Raw genomic sequence first — 23,347 nt, forward strand, 5'->3', positions numbered from 1 at the left:
TGTAAAATACCACCACATCACACTTGTGCAGGTGGCAGGCGGCGCCAGTTAAGTGCCGGGAGCGATCGCGTGCGACGGAAACACGTCATGGGTGCCATCTTGTTTGATGATCACCCATTCGAAGCGGCACGCATGTTCCTACCGGCATGCGACGACAGTTTTTGCACACCTAGTGCAGTGCTTAATGTGCACTTTGGTGAGCAAAATGCAGCAACAGCAAGGAAATCCACATCCCTACAATGCAGAGCTGTTTATGGCGCTTGAGATGGCGGTCGCAGCATGGAGTGCCACGCACCGGGCCGTGATTGAGTAATCGTCTGGGAATACGCATCTCTTCTTCAAGAATGCTCATTTTCGGTGCCACCCAACAGGCATCGCATGCGGATTCGGCACCAAATGTAGATTTGCGCAAAGGGGCCATAATCTTGATCGAATGCCTTCGGTATAGGAGATACAATCACTTTTGTGCTCAGTACCAGACGTGCCGGTGTCTACAGGCGACAGCATGCACTGAAGAAATGCTGCTGCTTGCTTGGAGTGCTGTTGCTCTGCGTCCGGTGCCAAGTTAGTAAGCAAAATCTCATGTTTCATGTTTCATATGTTTCAAACTCGTGTTTCATATTCTAGTGATGCTGAAACAGCCGCTATGCCTCTTTTACTAGATATATGTCAAGCACCTTTTTTTTTTTTTAAATAAAGAACAGCCCACTGTCATCCAATGGCATGTGCTATGCTGCCCAATTGCAGGATTATTTATAGCAGAGTAGCAACATGAGCCTGCAATTGTGCAGAACTAAATTGAAATCTGGGGTTATACATGCCAAAACAATGATTTGTAATGCAAAAGGATAGATAGTTGGGCGAGTTGGTACGATAACATGATCTTGGCTTGTAGCGCGAAGTGAACACGGACACAGAAAGGAGCAGACAGGACGAGCGCTAACGATTTGATTATGAGGCACGCCATAAAGGCAGACACCGGATTAATTTTAACCACCAGAGGATCTTTAACGTGCCCGCAATGCCAGGGCATGGGCATTTTTACATTTTGCCCCCATCTAAATGCAGCAGCTGTGGCTAGGATTTGACCCCGCGTCTAAGAACATCTATAACATTGACCCTGTGTCTAAGAACATGTATAAGAACGTTTGAAATTTCAGATGCAAGAAACTTTCGCCGCCTGATTTTGCGGACTTTTTGCCATGAACACATGTCCAAAACAACATTAATCGTAGCCACCACTGTCACTATTTTGATTATCTCGCCTCCTCGAACCAGCGCTCTCGCATGCAGATCTGCTGGTGGCCGTAGCTATCACCGCGGCAACTCTAAGCCTAGCTACGCTGACGTTCGCTACAAAGATTCTTTCTATTGTGTGTCGTGTTTTTCACTGAAACAATTCGCTGCTGTTAGCGATGGCACCAACTCCACTTTTGTATTCCTCGCCAATGTCTTGGAAGCTCGGAAAGCATGGCGCATTGCATAATGCCGGTTCACAAAAGTCAGCTTGGCCTCAATGCAGCAATGTTACGCAATGAAGCATACACGAAGTATTGCGGTGAAGCATACCAAGAGTGGGAAGGGGTAATTGTCACTGGACACGGTATGTAAGTACACCTTATACCCTTGTCACACTGGGCGTTTTAATGTCATTCGAACCAAATGGCATTAGCATCGAATGACATTATTCGGTTGCTACACAGCGATATTTCATGCCATTAGCACCGAATGACTTCCGCAATCGAATGAGTTCGAGAAACTCGTTCGGCTTCGCACTCGGAGCAAATGTGTACTCTCAACCCCAGAAACACAGCAAAACAGGACAGAGCATTTGCAAATTGAAAACCATACTCGTTTAGAAATAATAACTTTTTCATGTTTTAATGGATTTGTTACTTTAAAGAGACAAAATCTGTACGGCAGGCTGTCGCAATATGTTGTTACTCTCCGGCTCATCAGCGTCTGGCCGTCGCCCATGCCGCTACCACTCGGCTTGTCGGCCATAGAACGTCTAATCACTTCCTCTGATTATTACGCCTTGCTCGTAATGCAAAGTACGTAGCAACTAATCGCTTCACCTCCTGCGACTTAGCGTCGTCGTACAGCGTTGCCATGTCAGCCATTTTGTTTGTTTTCAATTTATTGGCTACTCAGGTGGCTAAGCCTTGTTTTGGCTTATAGTGGCCACATAGTCTGAAATAGAACTTTTTTTATACACATCACTAAAATATTTTTTTTCAGTGAAGTGACGTCCCAAAAATATATTTAAATATATGGATTGCTTTTGGAAGCACTTTATGCCTACCTTGTTTTACTTTAGTTGCCACGTTTTTTTCAGAATGATCGCCATTGATATCGCCACCGAATGACATTAGTTTTTCGAGTGTACCACCTCCTCGGGCGAATGACATTCGTTGCACCGAATGCCATTCGATTCGAATGTCAATAAAACACCCAGTATGACAGGGGTATTAATTATACGTGCGTGCACCTGCGGTCTCCTATCACAGTACAAGCACCGATACACCTAATATATGTACTGGCAGGCCTTCAGAGCTATTTGGGATGTGCCTGTGGCGATTTCAGCACTTGGGGTAGTAAAAGGCATGCACTTGTTTTTTCAGACGTTTTTGCAGCCCTTTCGCAGCACCTAATGAGTCTGAAAAACTGGACGTTGACCGTAAATATTAAATTCTGGGGCTTCAAGTGTCAAAACCATGACCCGATTATAAGGCACGTCGTAGTGGGGGACTCCCGGTTACTTCTGACCACCTGGGGTTCTTTATTGAGCACCTAAATTCAAGTAAACAAGTGTTTTTTCATTACACCCCCATCAAAATGTCACCACCGTGGCCGAGATTGAACCGGAAACACCCCACAGTAATGAGACTCAAACAGAGGCAGCTGCAAAAGCCATAGCGTTTCCTAGAGAGAAATTACTAGAGAGAAATTTGGCGCTGTGTTTGTTCAGCTACCATGGGACTGACGGGTAGTAGATAGATTTGTCTAATTTTGATGCTTTTGTCGTCGAACATTTTTGTGGCCATAATAAATAAATTGGAGCTGCTGTCTAGATCTTTTTTATTTAAACAGTACTCGGTTTCTCAGTTTAATTCTATCATGCGCTCAAAAGCGTTGTCCTGGTATAACTTGTGGGAATCCTCAGGTCCCATAACCGTCACACGCATGGCGAACGTCACGTTGGGCACATGCTTGCCAAGCAAGTTAGGGAGGGGGGGAACCTTCCTTTTCCAGGTGGCGCACGGGAACCGCAAGCACTGTCAGCGCCACCGGGTGTCACGTGAGATCCCTCTGACATCGCCGGAGCGTCTTTCATCACCAGCAAACGGTGAGTGTGGAAGTCTCTGCCGGCGTTCTCGTTTTCCTGCACATAGTTAGTCAACTGCGTTTTTGTCGTGCCAATTGCTGCAATCTCCCTGCATCCCTAGCTGGTAAGTTGGAAGCCCTTCTTTACCTAGTGTATTATCAGAGTCCTTCCATGTTTTTCTGGTCACGAATCTCCGCCGTCACGCTATGGGAGAGGTTCATATGCTGCCCAAAGGTGCCACGACACGGCGCCACTGTGCCACAGAGGGCATTGTTCGCGTACCGAAACGCGTGCGCAGTGCGAGGCGAGCTGAGTGATCGGGTGCGTTCTGTGCATGTGCTGCGCTATTTTTCGAGTGCTGGGCTGTTTAGTTGAAGTGGCAGGGTGGGACAACGATGCCGAAGACGTGTTGCAAGTAACAGCTGAAGAAGTAGAATGGTGGTATCTCTAACAAGCCATTTGAAAAAAATTGCTGTATTTGGGATGTGGCTACTTGTGTTCGTTTGAGAGTTGTTTTGCCATGTGTTATGAAATGCTTATGCTTTACACTTTCTTGTTTATAGAAACAATCGATTATGCATTCTGTATTAATTGCCATTCGTTTTCTGGTGTTTGTTTCCTGCCCCCAATACATATCTCTCATGTTTGATGTTATTTTTTTATGCTTATTATATCAGTGTCATGTTTTTAACAAGCTTCTTGCATTGTGAATGGTGGACCATTCGTGACCGGACGCCTCTGTGCTGTCTGTATTTCGCTCCGCGTATTTTACATGATAAATAAATTATCGTGCTTGTTTGTTGTTTTTGCACCAACACGTTCTATTTCTTTTCTTAACCGAATTATAAAGCTTTTAACATATTGCAAATAGTTGCGCATTAAGAACCAAAATACCTAGTCTTGTCGCTTCTGCGTCGAAACCACAAGCAGCGTGAATAAGTGCTGGGTTTACTGACGCTTCTAAACGACTGCTTGCTAAGGCAATTGCCTAATTAAAATACAGCTAGTTTCAACTGTGCAGGCCCTAACAGTTCACGTTTGCCTTAATCCGTTGCTAAAGGCCCCACCGAAGACATTTAGTAGCAAAGTTCGTCTTGCATTAATCCTACCTAAATCTCATTCAGAAATGGCATCTCTTTGCAGAGAAATCTTAAGCGCACGGAGCAGCTCCATTTCCTTTTGTTTGTCATTAAGTATTCTATGGTAGCGGCCCTTTGCAATAAAAATTTCATTCTTTTGATCTCCTTATAAGATACTGCCCACAGTCAGATTCCTTCTCTGCCACAGTTTAACAGAAAGTGAACAGCTGTGCTCGGTGAACAATCTGGCGCTATGCGCAACGGAGAGTTGGCGCTTACTTAAGGGTAAGCGGGGGTGCAACAGCCCATATGTTTGCATCTGGTGATAAGTGGGACCACTGGTGCTTTGTTGCGAATGCGCGGCGTTTAATTTCAGGCAAATATTAAAAAGCGGAGTTCACCGAAGTGTTGAGGCGAACGGCGATGATGGAGAAATCTGGACCGAGACCGCCCGGCCGTGTGCAGCGGACGCATTCCGACGGGGGCGAAATGCAAAACACCCGTTTATTTAAATTTAGGAGCAATTTAACGACATTTAGTAGCGAGGTTTGTCTTGCATTAATCCTACCTAAATCTCATTCAGACATTTATTTACATTTATTTAAACTTAGGTGCATTTTAAAGAATCCGAGGTGGTCAAAATTAATCCTGAGTCCCCCACTACGGTGTGCCTCATAATCGTATCGCGGTTCTGGCTCTTAAAATCCCAGATTTAAAAAAATTTTTTTTTTTTTTTGGTCTGAGACCGCTGCAAGCTCCATGTTATGAGCGGCTTTTTTTCGTCCCGGGTGCTCATATCATGGCAGAAGACATGCTCAGGCAGTAATTTAAGCATATTCAATGGTAAATATAGTTACGTTAAACTACAGCGCCGGTTGAGGAAGTTGAGAAAGCTAGAATACTGAGGCTGCCCCACACACAATCACAGCGGTAGCGGCGTTCGCATGCCCTCTCATGCACGGTTGCGCCTCTAGCGGCGGGCGCTGGCTCTATATGAAACTGAGGCGGCAGTTTCGTGACCAGAAAAAAAAAATGGAAGAACTCTGGTATTATTCTCTTCAAGGGAACCCTCAGTGATGTCAACTATAGCTAGCTGGCCTACTCAAAGCGTTAGTTGCAAACGTAATAAATGCTTTCTTAGTGCACACGTGCTTGTCGTATATTGTTTCCTCGAGCTCGTACCGGACCACGGTTGATGGGCAGACATGAGCCAACCGCAGGGCTCGGTGTGCCAAGGCACAGCGCCGTTGGCATCTCTCCCTTATCCCAACATTTGGCATTCCCAACATGGGGGCAAGCGCTTGTAAAATGGGGCGACGATTTGTTCTGTGCGAGGAAGGCTTTGTCTGGAATAGCGTTAGTCCTCACCCAAAGGCCGATTGTTAGCTAGGGTGGGCATGTGCTTTCTTGAGTGTGAGTTAACACTGCAGCAGTATCCCCGAACTCGTGCATACGCTGAGATTTGCAGTGAGTCTTCTCCAAAGAAATCTATGGCACATGGGCCGCGCAGTGTGCATGACGAAGGCTAGGCCTGAAGCGAGTGAGTGCAGCAGCCGACGTGGTGGCCGATTTTTCAAGTAAATATGTAATTAGTCTCCTTTCTGTATCTTTGGCTATGACCCGCCGTGTTTGCTCAGTGGCTATGGTGTTCGGCTGCTGAGCACGAGGTCGCGCCATCGAATCTCGGCCACGGCGGCCGCATTTCGATAGGGGCGAAGTGCGAAAATACCCGTGTACTTAGATTTAGGCGCACGTTAAAGAACCCCAGGTGGTCGAAATTTCCGGAGTCCTCCACTACGGTGTGCCCCATAATCAAAAAGTGGTTTTGGCACCTAAAACCCCATAATTTCTTTATCTTTGGCTATGGGAGCTGGGCACCAGAAACACTGGTTAGGAAGTCAGCGGGGTGCAGTTCCAGAAGCCTGTTTGGAAGTGCGTGTTGAGAAGCAAGTGGAGACCACTTAGCTAGGCCTGTATCTCATCGCAGCGACTCATTGGAACCCCTTATGGGGCTTGTGCCACAGTACCTAACCTGACATGCCATTTTTCTTTTCAATGTGCCCACCCCTCATGTAATGTCCTGTTCAGGGACCTTTGAGGTATAATAAATAAATAAATAAATAACTAAATTGTGTGGCATTGGTATCTGCCATGGATGCGATTAGGCCTAAGGTCCTTTGGAGCTGCCAGTCGCATGTTCGAAGATGACCATGCAGCGACATTTATAGGTGCAAACGGATTCGCTAGTTTTACATTACAGTCAAATCTTGATATAACGAATCATGCGGGACCGCTGAAAATTGTTTATTTAGAAATATCATTGTAATTAAAAACTTGCGGTTATAAGCAAGTGGACAAACCTAGGAATGAAAATGACGTACTTTGGCAGTAGACGTGTGTGCAGACAAGCATACTCTTAAATCAAAATGTTTCACTCACTTCAACGTTACTTTATTTGAAGAAATCAGTGATTTTTTTCTGGCGCGTGCAGCACGCACAACCAATTAGGAATGCGTCTACATCTTCCACTTTGCGCAATACCTCATTGGGTACGTCATTGCACCAAGCGATGAAAGTGCGGACTTTGTTCATGTGCACTAAAACATCAATGTTCGAAGCGATCTCATCTTCTGTGTTCCGTGACCCACAGTCCTCTTCCTTGAGGTCGTCATCGTCACTGGAGACGTCGTGAATGGAGTTAACAATCTCTTCGGTTGTCAGGTCCACTGCCGTTAGTGCTGCGCTGTCGCTCTCATTGTAGTCGCCGAAGGAAGAAACGGCAGGCAGCAGTTTCGCAACGTCGGTCCACAGGTCTCCTGGGTTGTTGTCGGTCAGCTCCGGGTCATCTTCAAGCTCCACAGGTTCTTCGACAAGTCCTGCTTTCCACCAGCAGTTGCTAATGGTGGACACCTTTAAGTTCCACCAAGCTCCTGTGAGAATTTCTGCTGCCCGACAAATATTGATTGTAGTTGGCTGTTCTAGGCAGAGGTTGATAATCAACCGCTGCACAAAGCAATTAGGAAATTCTGCTTTCACATTCTTTATACAGTAAAAGCTTGTTAATTCACATCTCGTTAATTCGAAATTTCGGATCATTCGAAGTAGCCGTCGTGGTCCATCCAGCAATGTATTGAAAACAACATGTAACAAATCCAGCTAACTCACACTGAAATCCACACCGTCACCGATAATTCAAACTGAGCGCCATCGTTGATGGGGAGAGTGCTAGTTCACGGGAGCACGTTGGTGATGCTGGCGTCACTGCACCGGCAGTGCAGTGACGCCAGCATCTGCAACCCTTTATTTAGGCCTGACTGGAGATAGACGCGTTTGCACCTGGCCAGGCATGGCCAACGCCTCTGTTGCAGGTCGTTCACTCCCTTGAGGTTCCGTACAAAGCTCAACGGCAATAAAATCGTCACCGTGCGCCATATGCTGTATATGCAAGCAAAGCATGCGAGGGTAAGCCGGCGTACGCGGTTCAATCTCGCATGCGTGAGCGAGGAAGGCAGGGTGGACGCATGCCCTCTCCTGTCGCGCACGAGGCACGGAGGTGAGGCGGAGGGAGGGAGGGGGACGACGACGTTCTCCGGCAGGGCCATGCGGGCGTCCTATCTTGAAAGCAATCTGCGACACGGGGAAAGTGGATGCTCGCGTGGGCCTCATCTTTAAACCGATCTGCGATATTTGCAGAGTGTGCGTTGTGCTGATAGCTTTGTATGCAATGTGCTTTCTACGTTTCGTTCACGTTGAAGTGAGCGCTGTACAAAATTCAAATCACTCGCTGCTACTGCCGCGATTCCTCACTCCAGCGTTTTTCAGCGACTTTCCGCGGCCATAGAGCGAGATGTGTTCACGTTTACCTGGTCGTGTGTGACACCGCACTTGTTAACTTAGTAAGCGAATGTTTACAAGTTTATACGGCCGATAAAACTACTATCCTTACTTCGTATAGCTATCTACTAATTTGCTATCGCAATCAATGCTTCGCTTTTCAGGCAAAAGTGCGCCAATTTTTTTTCTCCGCGTCAGTCGGCGCGACGAATGCATGAATGGAGCAAGAGCCATCTCGACGGTGGGCGCGTTGGACTGCGTTGGCCAGGCCCGGTTGCGTTGGCTGCGCCAGTGCTTCAAAGTATAGACGTTTTTGTTCACGCAAACGTGACGTAGCGTGTGTGCGCTGGTGCTCACGCCACGTTGGACTACATATGCGCCTTAACCGAGCAATTTTTTCTCTGACTTTCATTAGTTTGAATTTTGTGTAATTCAAATATTTTTTAGCATCCCCAAGGAATTCATATTAATTAGCTTTTACTGTAACGCCCTGGTCTAGGGGTTGCAGCAAGGATGTGTTGTTTGGCGGCAGAAACTCCAAGCAAACATTCACAATGTGAGCTGAGTAGTTGTCGACAACCAGTAGAATTCTTCGGTCATCCCTCTTCATTTGGTCGTTGAGTTTGATGAGTCACTCGGAAGAGTTCTCTGGTCATCCAGGCTCGTTTGTTGATGCGGTAGTCGTACGGTAACGACATGACGTTTTTCATGCAGCGAGGCTTTGCGTACTTGCCGATGGCGAGAAGTTTAATTTTCTTTGTACCTGTTGCATTGCAGCAGAGCAAGACTGTCACGCGAAGATGCGATTTCTTCGCTCCTTTGGACTGCTGCCCTTTGAAGTGCATCGTCTGGTCTGGCAGGAGCTGATAAAGAAAACATGCAGTTTCATCCGCGTTGAAAATATTGTCTTCAGAGTACGATTCAGCCACCTCAAGCAAACTATCACTGCACCAGGAATCCGCGCCTTCTCTGTCAGCAGCCTTTTCTTTGCCCGAGACTACTTGCCAAGTTATTCTGTTCCTTTGGTGGAAACGAAAAAGCCAACCCGAACTGGCGTCGAAACCAGTTATTTCAAGTGCATCGGCAAATTCGCGGGCTTTTTCTTGGAGCATTGGGTCAGACACGGGAACGTTTTGCAGTCTGGCATATTTGAACCATGTGAGAACAGCTTTGTCCACATTTCGAAAGTTTCCAAGCCGCAGCCATTTCCTCGTAGCAGTGCGTTGCGATTCCTGGTGAAGCTTGACAATCTTAATCTTGTCTCAGTCTTTCAAAATGGTCGCGACGGTTGATGGGGCAATGCCACGGTGTCTGCACACATCAATTTGCTCTTTCCCTGTGTCAATTTCTTGCAATACGTCCAATTTGTCCTGCAGCGAAACTGCCTTCGCTTCTTCTTGGCGTCGTCGCTAGCTGCATTCATCATTGGATCTCGCGCGAACATCGCCAAACCTTTGTCATGAAGCTTTTGGTGAAGTTTGTGGTGAAGCAGTTGGCACTCAACATGGTGATGATGATAACTACTGCAGTCCCGGTTTCTCTTTTACGCGAGAGTTGCAGCACTGTTACTTTTAGCCGAATTCGTAACCCCAATGTTTCTTGGTTATAACGGGGAAAATTAACTATGTGCGTTATTGTGAAATATGCGCTGTACTGAAATTCGTAGTTCTGAAATATTTTCACATTGAAAATATAGGCAATCTGGTGAGGATTCTTAAAATACAGTAAAATCTCATTAACCCTTTGAGGGTAGATTTTTTTCGCCATATGCGACTGCCCAGGGTCGATTTTTTTATTGCGGATTCCAATTCTTCTGAGGGACTTATTTCAAAAAAAATTTACTGTAATTTTTCTAGGGTGACCGTAAAGTGAGAAAAAAATATTTTGCGTCGGTATATATATGCACTCTTGATTCATGAATAACAACAAAAAAGGAAATAAACTTATCAGAATTTAAAATTTGATGCATTTTTATGCACATAGTTCAAAGCTTTGAAAATCAGCACACGTGAATATTTCGCAAGTCTCAACTGTTCCTGCTCTTACACTCATACATACGTCCATAGCGCAATCGAACTGCGTAGGTGCGCGCACTCAAGAAAACTGTTTGGTTGTGTGCCCATCAAAAAAAGCAACATGTGTGACAATCTTCCGCTAATCTTCACCTTATCGCCAACCAGCTAGGGCAATTAGTTTTCGCGAGTCTTAAAAAAAAAAAGAGAAAAGAAACGGAAACGCATGCACGGTGGCATCCTTCCTATGCGCACCCCAGTGAGCACTAAACGAGCGAGAAACAAGCGGTCGCCCTTTGAGCGATTAGTAACGAGATAGCCATTAGTTTTGCAAGTGAAAAAAGCTGAAACTGCCCGCGAAACAAAATCCAAACGGTCGCCCGCCCGCGCACGCGCCAATGCTTGAGCGGTAGTATATAGATGCGCAGGAGCAAACTAGCACTAAAACAAACCATGCAACGAAAACCGAGAGAGGGAGGCGTGCGAAAAATATTCCTGTATCCCCACATAGCGGCAGCACATGACGGAAAAGAAAAAGTGAGGAAATTGGCGCGCTTTCTAAACGTACAGATGTCGCTGTAAATATACGGCATCGACCATTTTCGGACTTGTTCGTGGCGCCGTATATTTACGTCATTGACCGTCAAAGGGTTAAAGCGTAACTGCTTAAACAGTAGTTTCATTTTAAAAGTAGTAAAGTCAAATCCCCAACTCAGCGGCCATTAAATATAATCTGTTTTGTATCCGGATAAACAATAACAGCTTATCGCGTAGGTATCGGTTAACACGTAGTTTTTCCACTTTTTGTGGCACAAACACGGCGGTGCGTCGTCTCCATCAGGCCGCCCCGGAGAACAAGACTCAGAGATCGAAACTATGGATCAGAACAACGGCTTCCAAGCGCCTTGCCTGTTTGCGCGTGAAGCCCCATCAACATCAACATCATTTTGGCGCCGTGCTAGAGATAGTTGTGGCGTCGTGCAAACAAGGACTCGCGTCATGCCGAAGCTCGGATAAATAAGGCGCTGGGTGCTCAGCATAGAAGAAAAATTAGACATTGTTTGAGCTATCAAATGTGACACGAAGAAGTCAGCGCGGGCATGCGACAGGGATCTACTTTTGACTACAGTGCGTGGCATTTGGAATACGAAGAAGTTGCTCGGCAGCACTGCTGTGATCGCGAAGAGATGTCGGCTACAAGGTTTGACTTTTCGCCATCGTTGCCTCTGTTGTTGCCGAAGTGTTGACTAGCGACAGTGATGAGGATGACACAGAAAGCGACAGCACAGCCGATTCAGGCCCGACAGTGGCAGAAGCTGTGCGTTACATCAGCCTCATGAATGCAATCATTGCGACGTGAACAGCACCCCGCAATGAAAAAGGTGCACCGCGACATCTGCAGCGCTACCGCACTCATGCATGGAGAATATGCAATGCCAACAAGGAATCTGCCATGTGAGTGTTTGCCGAGAAGAGGGGGCAGGCTGAAAAGCTGGCTCACAGCTTCAGTAAGTTTGAGGCCGTGGTTATCGCTGTTAAACCGCTGCAGCATCAAACAAAAATAACACTTTTGTCGTGCGAATTGAATAAATACTGCATGTTTTTTTCCCCCTTTCATTGCACTCTCTCCAAGTTCCGTTTTTGACAGGTAAGTGGGCGATCTCATGCTATTTCGGTTAAACAGTACTACCGTTTAGTACGTACTTCTTCCGACCTCCAGCCAACTACGGTTTAAGGGGGGACGCGGCCCTTGAAAACCGAAAAATAGCGATAAAGTCGATTTTTGAAAAACCATATTTTTGGGTTGTATGTCTCATAAACTACCTGCTCTGTAATTATCAGCACCTAATTCAACCGTAAAGTACCAAAAATAACGCTACTTTTGAGGCCACCGCGGCCCAAAAAACACGAGCAAATGCCGAAATGAAGTCAAACTTCGCGGGCGCGCCATTCCCGGCCCACGCGGCCTGCCCGCGCCATCTTGGTGTCGTTTTGACCGTGGATTCTTTGTCTCTATTTTGCCGCCTTGCAAAATGGCATCGTCAACGCGGTTGAGGCGCTATAGGCGTTTTCCCGCGATGTGATGCGGAGCGCTGATTGGCCGGAGCAGCGCGTTCAAATCTCGCGGGCTAAAGCACGCCTGCCATTGGCTGCTGCGCGGGCAGCGGCGGCTGCTCAAATCTCGCGGGCTAAAGCGCGCCTGCCATTGGCTGCCGTGCGGGCGGCGGCGGCTGCTCCCTTTGATGCCGCGCTGGCGTCGTTGTTGCCACTTGCTCTGTTCGCCTCAACATGAGCTTGCGCGCTGCTCATCGCCTTGCGCTATCTTTTAGATTATTTGTTCAGCTTTTCTTTTTTCGCTAGTTCTTCACTGCACGCGATGCTGGCAAAGCCCAAGACAGTGCAGATGTTCGGTGCACGGGAGCGCGATATGCGTCTTGTACGAGCATCGAACTTCCCATCTCCCGCAGCGAGTGCCGACTGCGTAGACGCTTTTCAGCGGCGGAACTGTGCTTTCGGCTGTCGCCGGTCGAAAATCCAACACACTGAGTGTGCCTGGAGCCACAAGAGCTGATAGAAGCTCCGCAGGAGCTTTCTAATAAAAAAAACACATGTGTTCAACTTTAAGGCCTGTTTTCTCGGAATGGATTTTTTCGCTAGTAGTGGTGCTGGGGAAGGCGATATCTCAAGAACCGCTCTTCAGATTTGTATGCTGTTTTTTTTTATTCTGTTTCTGAATGACTTTGCCAGGGGGTAACAGGCTTCTTTTTTTGAAAGCTAATTTATAATAAGCAATTAATTTTTGATGAATGTGGTCATTACTGGCTACATCAAATTCAAAGTTGTCTTAAAAATTTTTGGAGGGGAAATTAAAGAAAAGGGCTCTTTAGCCCCCTGGGATATCTATCAAGGGATCATCACAGTGAATTTCAGCTTCCTACGATGTCCTGGCATTTCTCCAGGCTCTTCCTCAGGCATATACATGAATAACCTAGTTAGACCTCAATAACTCTGGAACTAATAAACATATCTTCATGAAACTTTGCAGTTCCTCATAGTTCGGTGGTGTGAACATACCCTGAAAGTTTCATCTGGATATCCTAAAAAATAAGAAAGTTCGGTCTCCAGGGTAGCCTCCCCCCTTAAAGAGGTTTCAGTGTATCCGTAAATTTGAGAAATTCATTAATGTGGGGTTCGTACCAACTAGATTTGACTATACTTGCCCGAGTGGAGAGACCTTGTTTGAAATAGAGAGCTTAATTTGTTCAGATGGACTAAATACCGTATCTACCCGAATGTAACGCGACCCCGATTGTAACACGAGGGTTGATTTTGTGAACGCGCAAGATCAAAGATGCAAATACGCGAATGTAATGCGAGAAACCGAAACTATAGAACCCGAATGTAACGCAGGAAACAAACTATAAGAAAAGTAGAGAGCAGCTTTATTGAAGTACCTGCAAACTATGCCTAATCTTCATCCTTGCCACTGATGTTGCCACTGCTGTCGTCACAGCTCGACTCCTCTCTTTCACTAGCTGTTTCCCACAGCAGATCGTCCTCACTTCCGTCGAGGGCATTTGAAATAGAACATTTCTTAAATGCGCGGTAGACTGTTTCATGAGACAGCCCATACCAAGCAGCTGAAACCCACTGGGCAACAGTAGATGCACTCGGGCGTTTCAGTCTCCCTGCAGGTGTTGAGGTAGATCCACATTCAATCCAGTCCCAATACAGCTGCCAAAAGCGATCCTTGGAACGGCTTGTTCAAGCAAGCAAACATCCAAGGGCTGAAGAATGGACATCATTCCACCCGGTATAACAACCAAATGCATTCGGTCACGCTGCAGCTTTTCTTTCACGCCGTGTGTGAGGCGACTTCAAAAAGAATCCAGCACCGATATTGATTCTGGATGCAGCAATGCACCTGGCCTTCAATCCCAAACGCTGGAAATCCAATCTATGACGAGTTCCGAGTCCATCCAGCCTTTTTGTGGCAGCGTACGACAACATTGTTCGGAAATGTTTCTTTCAGGATAGTCTTCCGGCGAAAAATTATGAAGGGAGGGAGCTTGCGACCATCAGCCAAACATGCGAGCATAACTGTTATCCGATTCTTCTTGTTTCCAGTGCTTCTAATCCGAACTTCGTGTTCACCAGACTTGTGCACTGTCCTAACCATTGGCATATCAAGGTACACGGGGGTTTGGTCCGCATTCCCAATGTGTCCAAGTGGCATGTTGGTAGAGCAGCGGAGATCAATGACATACCGCTGAAACGCGAGAAGTTTCGACTCGAAGTCCTCGGGTAGTTTCTGACAAATCGAGGTAGTGCACGAAGGGAAAAACTGGCCCTTCGCATGAACTTCTGTATCCAGCTGAGCGATGCCTTGAATTTGTTTGGCGCCAAACCCGCGTCTCGTGCAAGTTCACGTGCTTTGCACTGAAGCATTTCAGTGCTCACACCAAGAAGCCGGAAGCGTTGTTCACCAACGAAGTCCGCAAGACGACGCTCCAAATCCGGGATGCAGCCCTTCTTGGGCCCACGGAAACCTTTTCTATGACTGTTGCAATTGAACAACTCCTGGCGATACTTCCTCCACACCCTTATCGTCGATTCGTTGATGTTCAGGCTTCTTGCAGCCGCTGAGTTACTGACTTTTTTGGCGAGTAGAATAGCGTTGCGTTTGAAGCCAGCGGTATACTGAATGCAAGAGCACATTGGATGTAGGCACATTAAGCAGGTAAGAACAGACCAACATGTTGAAGCGCTGAACAGACAATGCGGCTATGCACGGCACTGCCTCAGGGGTCAGTGGCGTAGGTCACGTGGTACTATCGTGGAAACAAGTGCCCAGGACGCACCACCAGTGGCCCAAACGGATTGCTACGTCACTAGAATCACCTAATGGTGAGAAAAAGGTGTGTCCATTTTGCGCGCCAAGGGGTGCTCGTTGTAGAAACGTGCTCGTCGGCGCATTTGGACCCTCCAAGGTGACTCATCACTGGCACGCTCTCGTTGGTGTCGTTTGCTCTGCCTTTTTCGCTTTTGCACCGCATTCGCGACTTGCCCTGGCCGTGGTTCACATATTGGTTGACTGTTGAATTTGGAGTGCGCGACTTTGAAGGAGCAGGTCAATCGACATGGATGGAAATGCGGCACATTAAGCAAGCTTAATAATGAGTGTTTGGTGCCTTTCTTAGCATTTTTTATACCTAGTATTCGAATGTAACGTGGGGGGTGACTTTTCATTTCTATTTTTGGTGAAAAAAACTCGTGTTAGATTTGGGTAAATACGGTATTTTGCAGGCAAAGCAAAAAATCTCTGAGGACAATAGGGCGCTTTTGTTCAGACAAGCATAGCCCCCTTTTATGCTGTAATCAACACGGGAAAACTGAGTCGAAGCGAATAACTTCATTCAAACAGACTTGGTTCTTTTTTGTTGCCACATAAAGTGGTAGCTGTGTGGTTTGGCATTGCGTCAGACAGCGATACTGTGGCAGCCTCTACTGCCTTAATTCTAAGTGTTTGTGGAGTGCATCTCAGTGACTCTGCAGAACGAGTTAAGTCGCCCGCACTTGCTTTTGCTGCCATTGTCCATGTCCCTGCCTGCTGTCTCGGCCACAAATTTCCCTGTTCCCGGTCTGACACAGCAGCACATGGCAGCCACGATAAGGGAGAGCCACCATCATATACTTCCACAATGACGCGTTGGTGCAAGGTTGCTCGTGCCGACACGTACACCGCTTAATTAAAGTCCTGACCCACTGTTTTCAGGTGAACACTGCAGCATGGACCTTGAGGGCAAGCTGCCTCCAGCCCCTGCCATCGTCAACCATTGTGACAACTGCTGTATCTGGACGGCCGCCACACAGAGCTCTGCTGCCTATCGATGTGGATTCCACCATTTCCTGCTGGGGTTTACCTTTGCATCTGCCCGGACACTTCGTCACGACCGTCCTTCCAGCAATCTCTCCGCCGTAGGGGAACATTTAAGGAGGGAGGGATGTGGGAATCTTCGGGTCCCATGACTGTCGCACACATGGCGAATGTCATGTCTGGTGCATGTGCGCCAAGCAGGTTGGGGAGAGGGGAAACCTTCCTTTCGCGAGTGGCACACGGGAATTGCAAGCGCTGTCAGCACCATCGGGTGTAAGTCAGAAGCTGGTAAGTAAGAAGCCCTTCTTTACCTGGCGTATTAGCGTATTTACTCGCATAATGATTGCACTCGCGTAATGATCACACCCCTGAATTTTGTCGTCAAAATTCGATTTTTTTTATTTCCCGTGTAATGATCGCACCCCGAACTTGCTGCAGTGATATGTTGTGTGCCAAATCTAGCTAATAATGATCGCGCTTACCATCTGTCAAATGCTACGCGAACGACTCTTCAAGACAAACCAGGCGGTCTGCACGCACCAAACATTATTAAGTAGATGCCCCATTTCATTACTTTCATCACTTTCCGCACTTCCATGACAAAAAGAGGTGCCACCAAACTTGCCTTTATTATGTGTAGGCTTTATAATGGTTGTGGTCAACAACAAAAAAGGCGCCTTTCGATTCTTATCTGCACTCGCGAGTGGCAACGATAGTAGCCACGTTTACACTGATACGTTAGAAGTGTACCCTATTCATACGCCGACGCTCGTAATACACCGAAGATATTCGCCCACCCTAAGCGGAAACGTGCCGTATTAGGATAGTAGTAAAGACAAATGCCACAGTTCAGCAGCATGCCGGCCATGTGTTTCTATGTCACTGGCAGCTAAGTGCGCCCATCTGTTTCTGTCCCTTCAAAGTGGACATGACTACGTTATTGCCGCAAACTTGCCGACATTAATGATATTATTCATTACTGATACGGGAGAAACTGCTTCAATGCATGTAATAATGTACTCGTGAGAAGAAAAAAAATCGCGTTCCGCGCGTTTGGCTAGCTCCGCCGGCCGCCATTTTTGTTTTGGTGTCCAGTACTACACACAGCGGCAGCCGCCTATTTGTTGACCTGTTGTCATCCCGCAAAAAAATTTTTTTTTTCTTCTCGCGGGAAATTTAACCCGCATAATGATCGCACCCCTAAATTTGCGTAAATTTTTTTGACAAAAAAGTGCGATCATTATGCGAGTAAATACGGTATCCTCTTCGAGGAAACCTCCGTGATGTTATTATAGCTAGCTGGCCTGCTCGAATTGTTAGTAATTGTAAACGTAATAAATGCTTTCCGAGTGTACACATGGTTGTCGTCTATTGTTTCCTCGAGCATGTACCAGACTGCGGTTGATGGGCAGGCGTGCACCAGCCATGGGGCTTGGTGTGCGGAGGTGTAGGGCCGTTGGCATCCCCCCCTTATCCCGAGAAACTAACACAAAGTGTCATGAACTACACGTTAAGCAGATTAAAGCTGCACTTCTCACTCTTGAAGACAACATAAATAATAGAATTTGGGCCAAATTTAGCATCTAGGGTTAATACAGAGTCAAAAGAAGGGATGCATAGGACCACGTTGGGTATTTTCCGTAGCACTGTAGAGATTTCTACGATTGTTGGCAACTCTGGTTCCACCCACCTGGGCAAGGTTGATGAGCGAGGCTGAGGTGCCGGTGCTGGGTTTGCTTCCAGGCAGGACAACACCTGACCTCTACTGCGTGGTCGACCATCCAAAGCAGCTTGCAAGGCAGCTTCACCTTCCTGCATAACCAAATAGTGTTGACTTAGGTTCCTGCTGGCAAGACCTCAACCTCTCTACATGAAACACAGTGTTGCCTGAAACTTCCAGACTTACACTATAGAGAAAGAAATTCGACAAGAGGGACACTTGGTGAAACTGGCAACAGGAAACATGTCACGCCTAGCTTTCACTTTATCCGTTAGCTGATGCGAGTATCGGAAAAAAAAAAGTGAAATAAAATTAGTTTTTTTTTTAAATCTTTCCCGCTAAATTCAAAAAGTTTTGTGTATAAATGAACTTATACTTTGAGACTTATTTTTCTTGCATTTCCTAGCAACAAGATAACGGCATGCCAGACACGCCAAATGCATGCGTCATGCGCCAGACACGACATTGAAGCTAGCGAGGCCGACTGCGCATGTGAAGCTCGCCTGTCCGGCGAAACATCTCTATTTTATTTTTTTTCGATGTAGCCTAGTTTGTTGGGCTCTAACCGTATTCTTGCGCTCCTCCTGCACTCTGACACAGGAACCACTGCACTACTGAACTATGGAAAGGTGAGATATGTTGTTTGACAGTATGCCATGCAATTAGGCTTTTATGGCATGGAACAGAGACTTGTGACACATTCTTTAAAACTGAAGGTAGCGCTAAAAATGATGAACACACGGTGAAAAGACGACATAACAACGAAGAAACGCCGAAGCGTTTCTTCGTCGTTGTGTCGTCTTTTCACCGTGTGTTCGTCCTTTTTAGCGCTACCTTCAGTTTTAAAGAATGCATCACCAACTAGCCCAGCACCAAGTATTATTGAAGTATATTAATGTTCTAGTACAGTGGGCCCATCTTTTTGTCTGTTTTCTCCTTTGGCGTCTCCTGTCAAGTCACCCTCGTTCAAGCGTTTCTTCGTCGTTGTGTCGTCTTTTCACCGTGTGTTCATCCTTTTTAGCGCTACCTTCAGTTTTAAAGAATGCATCACCAACTAGCCCAGCACCAAGTTTTATTGAAGTTTTATTGACTTGTGACACAGTTAGTGAAGAACCGCTCGGCCGCCCTAGCGCAGTTAATTTGAGTTAACGACTCATACTAGGAGATGTTTGCGATGCTTTCTATAGGCCCCAACATTATTGGAACTTATTTTGGTAGTTTTTAGGCACGCATGCTGCACCCTGCTTTGTGACGCAGTTAGCGAAAAGCAGCTCGGCCGTGTGACGCAGTTAGTTGCGTGTGTACTGAATGTTACTGGGACAAGTTCATGACGCTTTCTCTGACCTTATACATTATTGTAATTTAGTTAATTTTGAAATACTTTCGAGGCATATTCGCTGCACCCGGCTTTGTGACACAGCAAAAAGCAGCTCAGCCGTGGTGACAAAGTTTGGCGTACACTGAACCTTAGTGGGACAAGCATGGACAAGTTTGTGACGCTTTTTATGGCCCCGCCAACATATAACTTCTGTAAATAGAAACAGGATTTGCTCATACATTCACTAAATAAAAGTGTGTTGACGTAGAAAGCATTTCTTTGTTTTCTTGATACCCTCAATAATTCGACCTTCGGGTAATTGGGTCATTTTTCTTGGTCGCATGAAATTCGAGTCAACGAGGCTTTACTGTATTTCGTACTTTTACGAATTTAGAAGTCTATGGCAACAAAAAATGGCAAATTTTGAATGTCAGGTGGTGAAGAGTTAGTTGCTTGTGTGATCATGTCCCTTCAGCGCACCCGAACATATGCTGCATCCATTCTAGAGCCATAATTACTTTTCTGTAAGGGCAATAGATCAATTTGGTGGCCTAGCAACTGAAGGAACGTGAGAGCATGGTCAGGCGACGAAAGACTAGAATAGCAGTCCAAGATCGGTACCTTCCCCTCCAGCTGTGGAAGGCATTCCCTGAGCATCATCTGTAGTTGGGCCAGCTCTAGACCAAGGTCCACAATGCAGGGGATCTCAATGCCAGCTTCTGCACTTGACGAGTTCTGCTCCATGCTCAGTGGACTCTGCATGTGCAGTCATATATAAAGGTCACTGTTGGCACCAATGACAAGTCACTACATTTTATGGAAATAGTCACCGACTGATCATTAGGACACAATCCATTAGTCGGCCAGCTTCACAGTACTGCCACAAGGCCCCATACACTTGATGTATAAGGACAACTGAAATTTTGAACACCATAGAGTGCACCGTTTGATAATGTGGACTCCACCCGTACAACAGCATGCTGATTCGGTTATCAAGTCGAGTGGAAAGAGATATTTTTGTTTGATAGGCCGCTGGCATGGTTGCTGGTGTCTCGTCAAAATCAAAGAAACTCGCGAAGCATAGTCAATCTAGTAGTTGCTGGAATGCCCAAACCTTGAGACAAGAGAAGCCAAGCCCTCTAAATTCTAAATGCTGCATTTGCGGTTTGTCGTGAGAGTCTGCGAGTTCCGTGCATCCAGCATTTGGTTTTGTTGTGTGTTAAACAGAGACATGGTCCTGGGAAACTTCTTTGTTTAAAACAAAAAAGCGCAAGAGACAGGGTCAAACGAATTAAGACATACACAGCACTGTGTGCGTCTTTCTTAATTTTTTCCCTGTCTCTCAGGGTGTTCTTATTTTAAACATGAACTACTAACATAACCAAGTCTCTACCCTTCACAACTTCTTTTGATTGTTAAGAATTTTTGTTGTTCAGAATCATTAAGCAACTTCAAACAGTGCCATTTCCACCCTCTATGTCTGCGTTAATGAGGGCAGTGATGATGCAAGGAAAATGCCGGACAATGACTGTTGTGAAGAAATCCACTATCAAATATTCCACTAAGGGAGCTCAGTTGACTTCTGTTTAAGTTGCTCAGGGGATGGAAATTTGGTTGCATGCATTCACTATAATTTTATCTATCTGTATCGACAGCATGAATATGGTTGAAATACGAACTGACCAGGTCACAGGCAAGCATATGTGCAAACAGCAAAGCAGTGGCATGCTCTTTTGGGCACTTATGGAATAAAGTCAGTTCATCAACATCACCCTCATCATTGGCCTACTTTTATGTCCACTGCAGGATGAAGGCCTCTCTGAGCGATCTCCACCTATCCCCGTTTTGTACTAGCTGATTCCAGCTTACATCTGCAAATGTCTTAATTTCATCACCCCACCTAATTTTCTGCCATCCTCGAGTGTGCTTCCCTTCCCTTGACACCCATTGTGTAACTCTAATGGTCCATTGGTTATCTGTTCTACGCATTACCTGGCTTGCCCAGCTCCATCTTTTTTCTCTTCATGTCAACTAGAATATCAGTTAACCCTGTTTGCTCTCTGATCCACAATGCTCTCTTCAAGTCTTTTAATGTTACGATAACATTTTTCATTCCATCGCTCTTTTTGAATTCCTCAACTTTTTCTTGAGCTTCTTTGTTAACCTCAGTTAGCACTGGTAGAATGCAATGACTGTATACATTTTTTTTTTTCACTGGCAGAGGCAAGCTCCCAGTCAGAATTTGGTAATGCCTATCGTTTGCACTCCAACCAATTTTTATTGTTCAGTTATGTTCTGGTAAATCCACTATTTCGGACTATCAATTATTCAGATTTGTGCATTTAGTCCAAATTATCAGTCAGTAACTGCACCACTAAAACTGTAATACGTAGTAGGCAAGCTTGTGCCAAACCTCTTTCCCCATGGATACGAGCTATTCTGTAGGTTATGAATTAAGTTCCAGACACTCACCGAAATAACCTTGAGGAAAGTCTTCATTGTGCTCCATTCTTTCTCCACAAAGTCATTCATGAACTCCATAAAACTCTCTTTGCCACCAAACCTGTGCAAACATGGTAACATCACAACATCAGAATAATGTTAGATGAGAAACTACTTCAAGAAAATAGCCATGTTTTTTTTTGCAGACAGTTCAATGGAGACAATGTTCTTTTTCTTCAGCAACGCAATATTAGTGGTAGCAGACATCAGTAAATGGGTGACAATCACTGATGAACTAATCATTTAATGAATATTTTCTAATAAGTATTTTAATTCAGTGTTTAAGGCACGCACACATAATTGAAATCCTGAGGCTAGCACCAGTTTCAAGACGTAATGAACACAGCAGAAGCTCAAAATGCAAGCAAAGGAAGCATTGCTTCTGCAGTGTCAATGGAACTACTGAACAGATTTTGCCATATCTCAATGAGATGATATAATGTAACAGTGGTCTCTCAGCGTATAACAGAAAAAATCGATGGGAAATGAAGTGTGTTCGACCCATTCACTGTACCCTAACTGCCACCAAAGCAGCCACTATTGGAGTCACCAGTGGGGGCACCATTAGAGTCAGGTGCGTGTGTGCTGACCAGCCAAGTTTGAATTGCCCAATGAAGGTGAATTTTGGGATTGAAATAACTAAAGCTTGGGCCCATAGAAATGTGTGAGTGTTGGCCAGGATCTTTAGTCCCGATCGAATTAAATCAAAATACTTCATTAACTGGAGCCAAATTAATGGAATTCTACTGTATAAATTATTGCCATCTCGTCCAAGGCATAACACTTTCGAACAAGGTCGTATGTTGTATCCTAGATGTTCCCTACAATATTAATGCCAGTAATCTTTTAATAGTTTACCATTGTAGAGAACACTTGATGGATGCAAAATTGAAGACATCCATGTATTTTAAGTACAGACTGAGGAGGTAGGCTCCTCGTGAGGAAGAAAGGAGTGACTGGGAGAGCAGAGTCAGTGTTGGAGAGGGTAGTGGGACCAGCCGGTGGGAAACAGATGTGCAGCAATGCGAAAAGCAAAGAGGAAAAAAAATCCCAATCAAGTTTATGTGAAAGACACACAAGTGTGATGCCTCTGATGGGCCAGCAAAGGTTTTCCTGTCGATTGTGATGGCCTGTTGGCAGTTTGCCATGCCAACAAATGCCATGTAAATGCTAAATTGCAAATGTGCTGTGCACAGTTGTTAATACATTACCTTATGATTGGTGTGATCATACCAAATCGGCGCATTACCTTGCTGGCTGCAGGCCAGCCAAGTCAAGGCACTGGCTAAAACCCGCATGTGCATCCAGAATGTGCCATTTCAAGTTTCACTAGCTGAGTACTTGACATTTTTACTATCAGAATACATACTTAGAGCAGTACGCAAATATTTGCTTTACTGTAACGAATATTGTTTTGAATTGTGCATTTTCGCTATTGTTATAGTCGTAGAATACTCATTGAAATAAAGCATGGCCAATCAACCTTTAATGGTTGACTTCATTATAGTCAATAAGTTGTTATATTCGTGCTCATTATATAGAGGTTTGACTGGCAACCGCAAAAGCAGTAATAAATTTCAATTCTCATTAAGTTCATGAAACTGAATTGCAACTAGCATTTTTAATTATATAAACATCTGTACACCGTGTGAAGAAGATTCCAAGTTACGTTGATG

At 45.6% G+C, this 23,347-nt stretch overlaps 1 protein-coding gene across 5 annotated transcripts in view; it reads right to left on the minus strand.

Annotated features, from left to right (window-relative positions):
- Positions 1-23,347, minus strand: part of raskol (Ras GTPase-activating protein raskol) — a 199,175-nt gene that overhangs the window by 68,100 nt on the left and 107,728 nt on the right. For all 5 annotated transcript variants that reach the window (XM_075699424.1, XM_075699434.1, XM_075699442.1 and 2 more), the window contains 3 exons: positions 21,642-21,732; positions 19,791-19,925; positions 17,822-17,943 (listed from right to left, as the gene is read on the minus strand). In XM_075699424.1, the coding sequence (XP_075555539.1) occupies positions 17,822-17,943; positions 19,791-19,925; positions 21,642-21,732 (348 nt within the window). The remainder of the gene's footprint in view (positions 1-17,821; positions 17,944-19,790; positions 19,926-21,641; positions 21,733-23,347) is intronic.

The sequence above is a fragment of the Dermacentor variabilis genome, chromosome 1 (assembly GCF_050947875.1).
Source record: "Dermacentor variabilis isolate Ectoservices chromosome 1, ASM5094787v1, whole genome shotgun sequence".
Lineage (NCBI taxonomy): Eukaryota > Metazoa > Arthropoda > Arachnida > Ixodida > Ixodidae > Dermacentor > Dermacentor variabilis.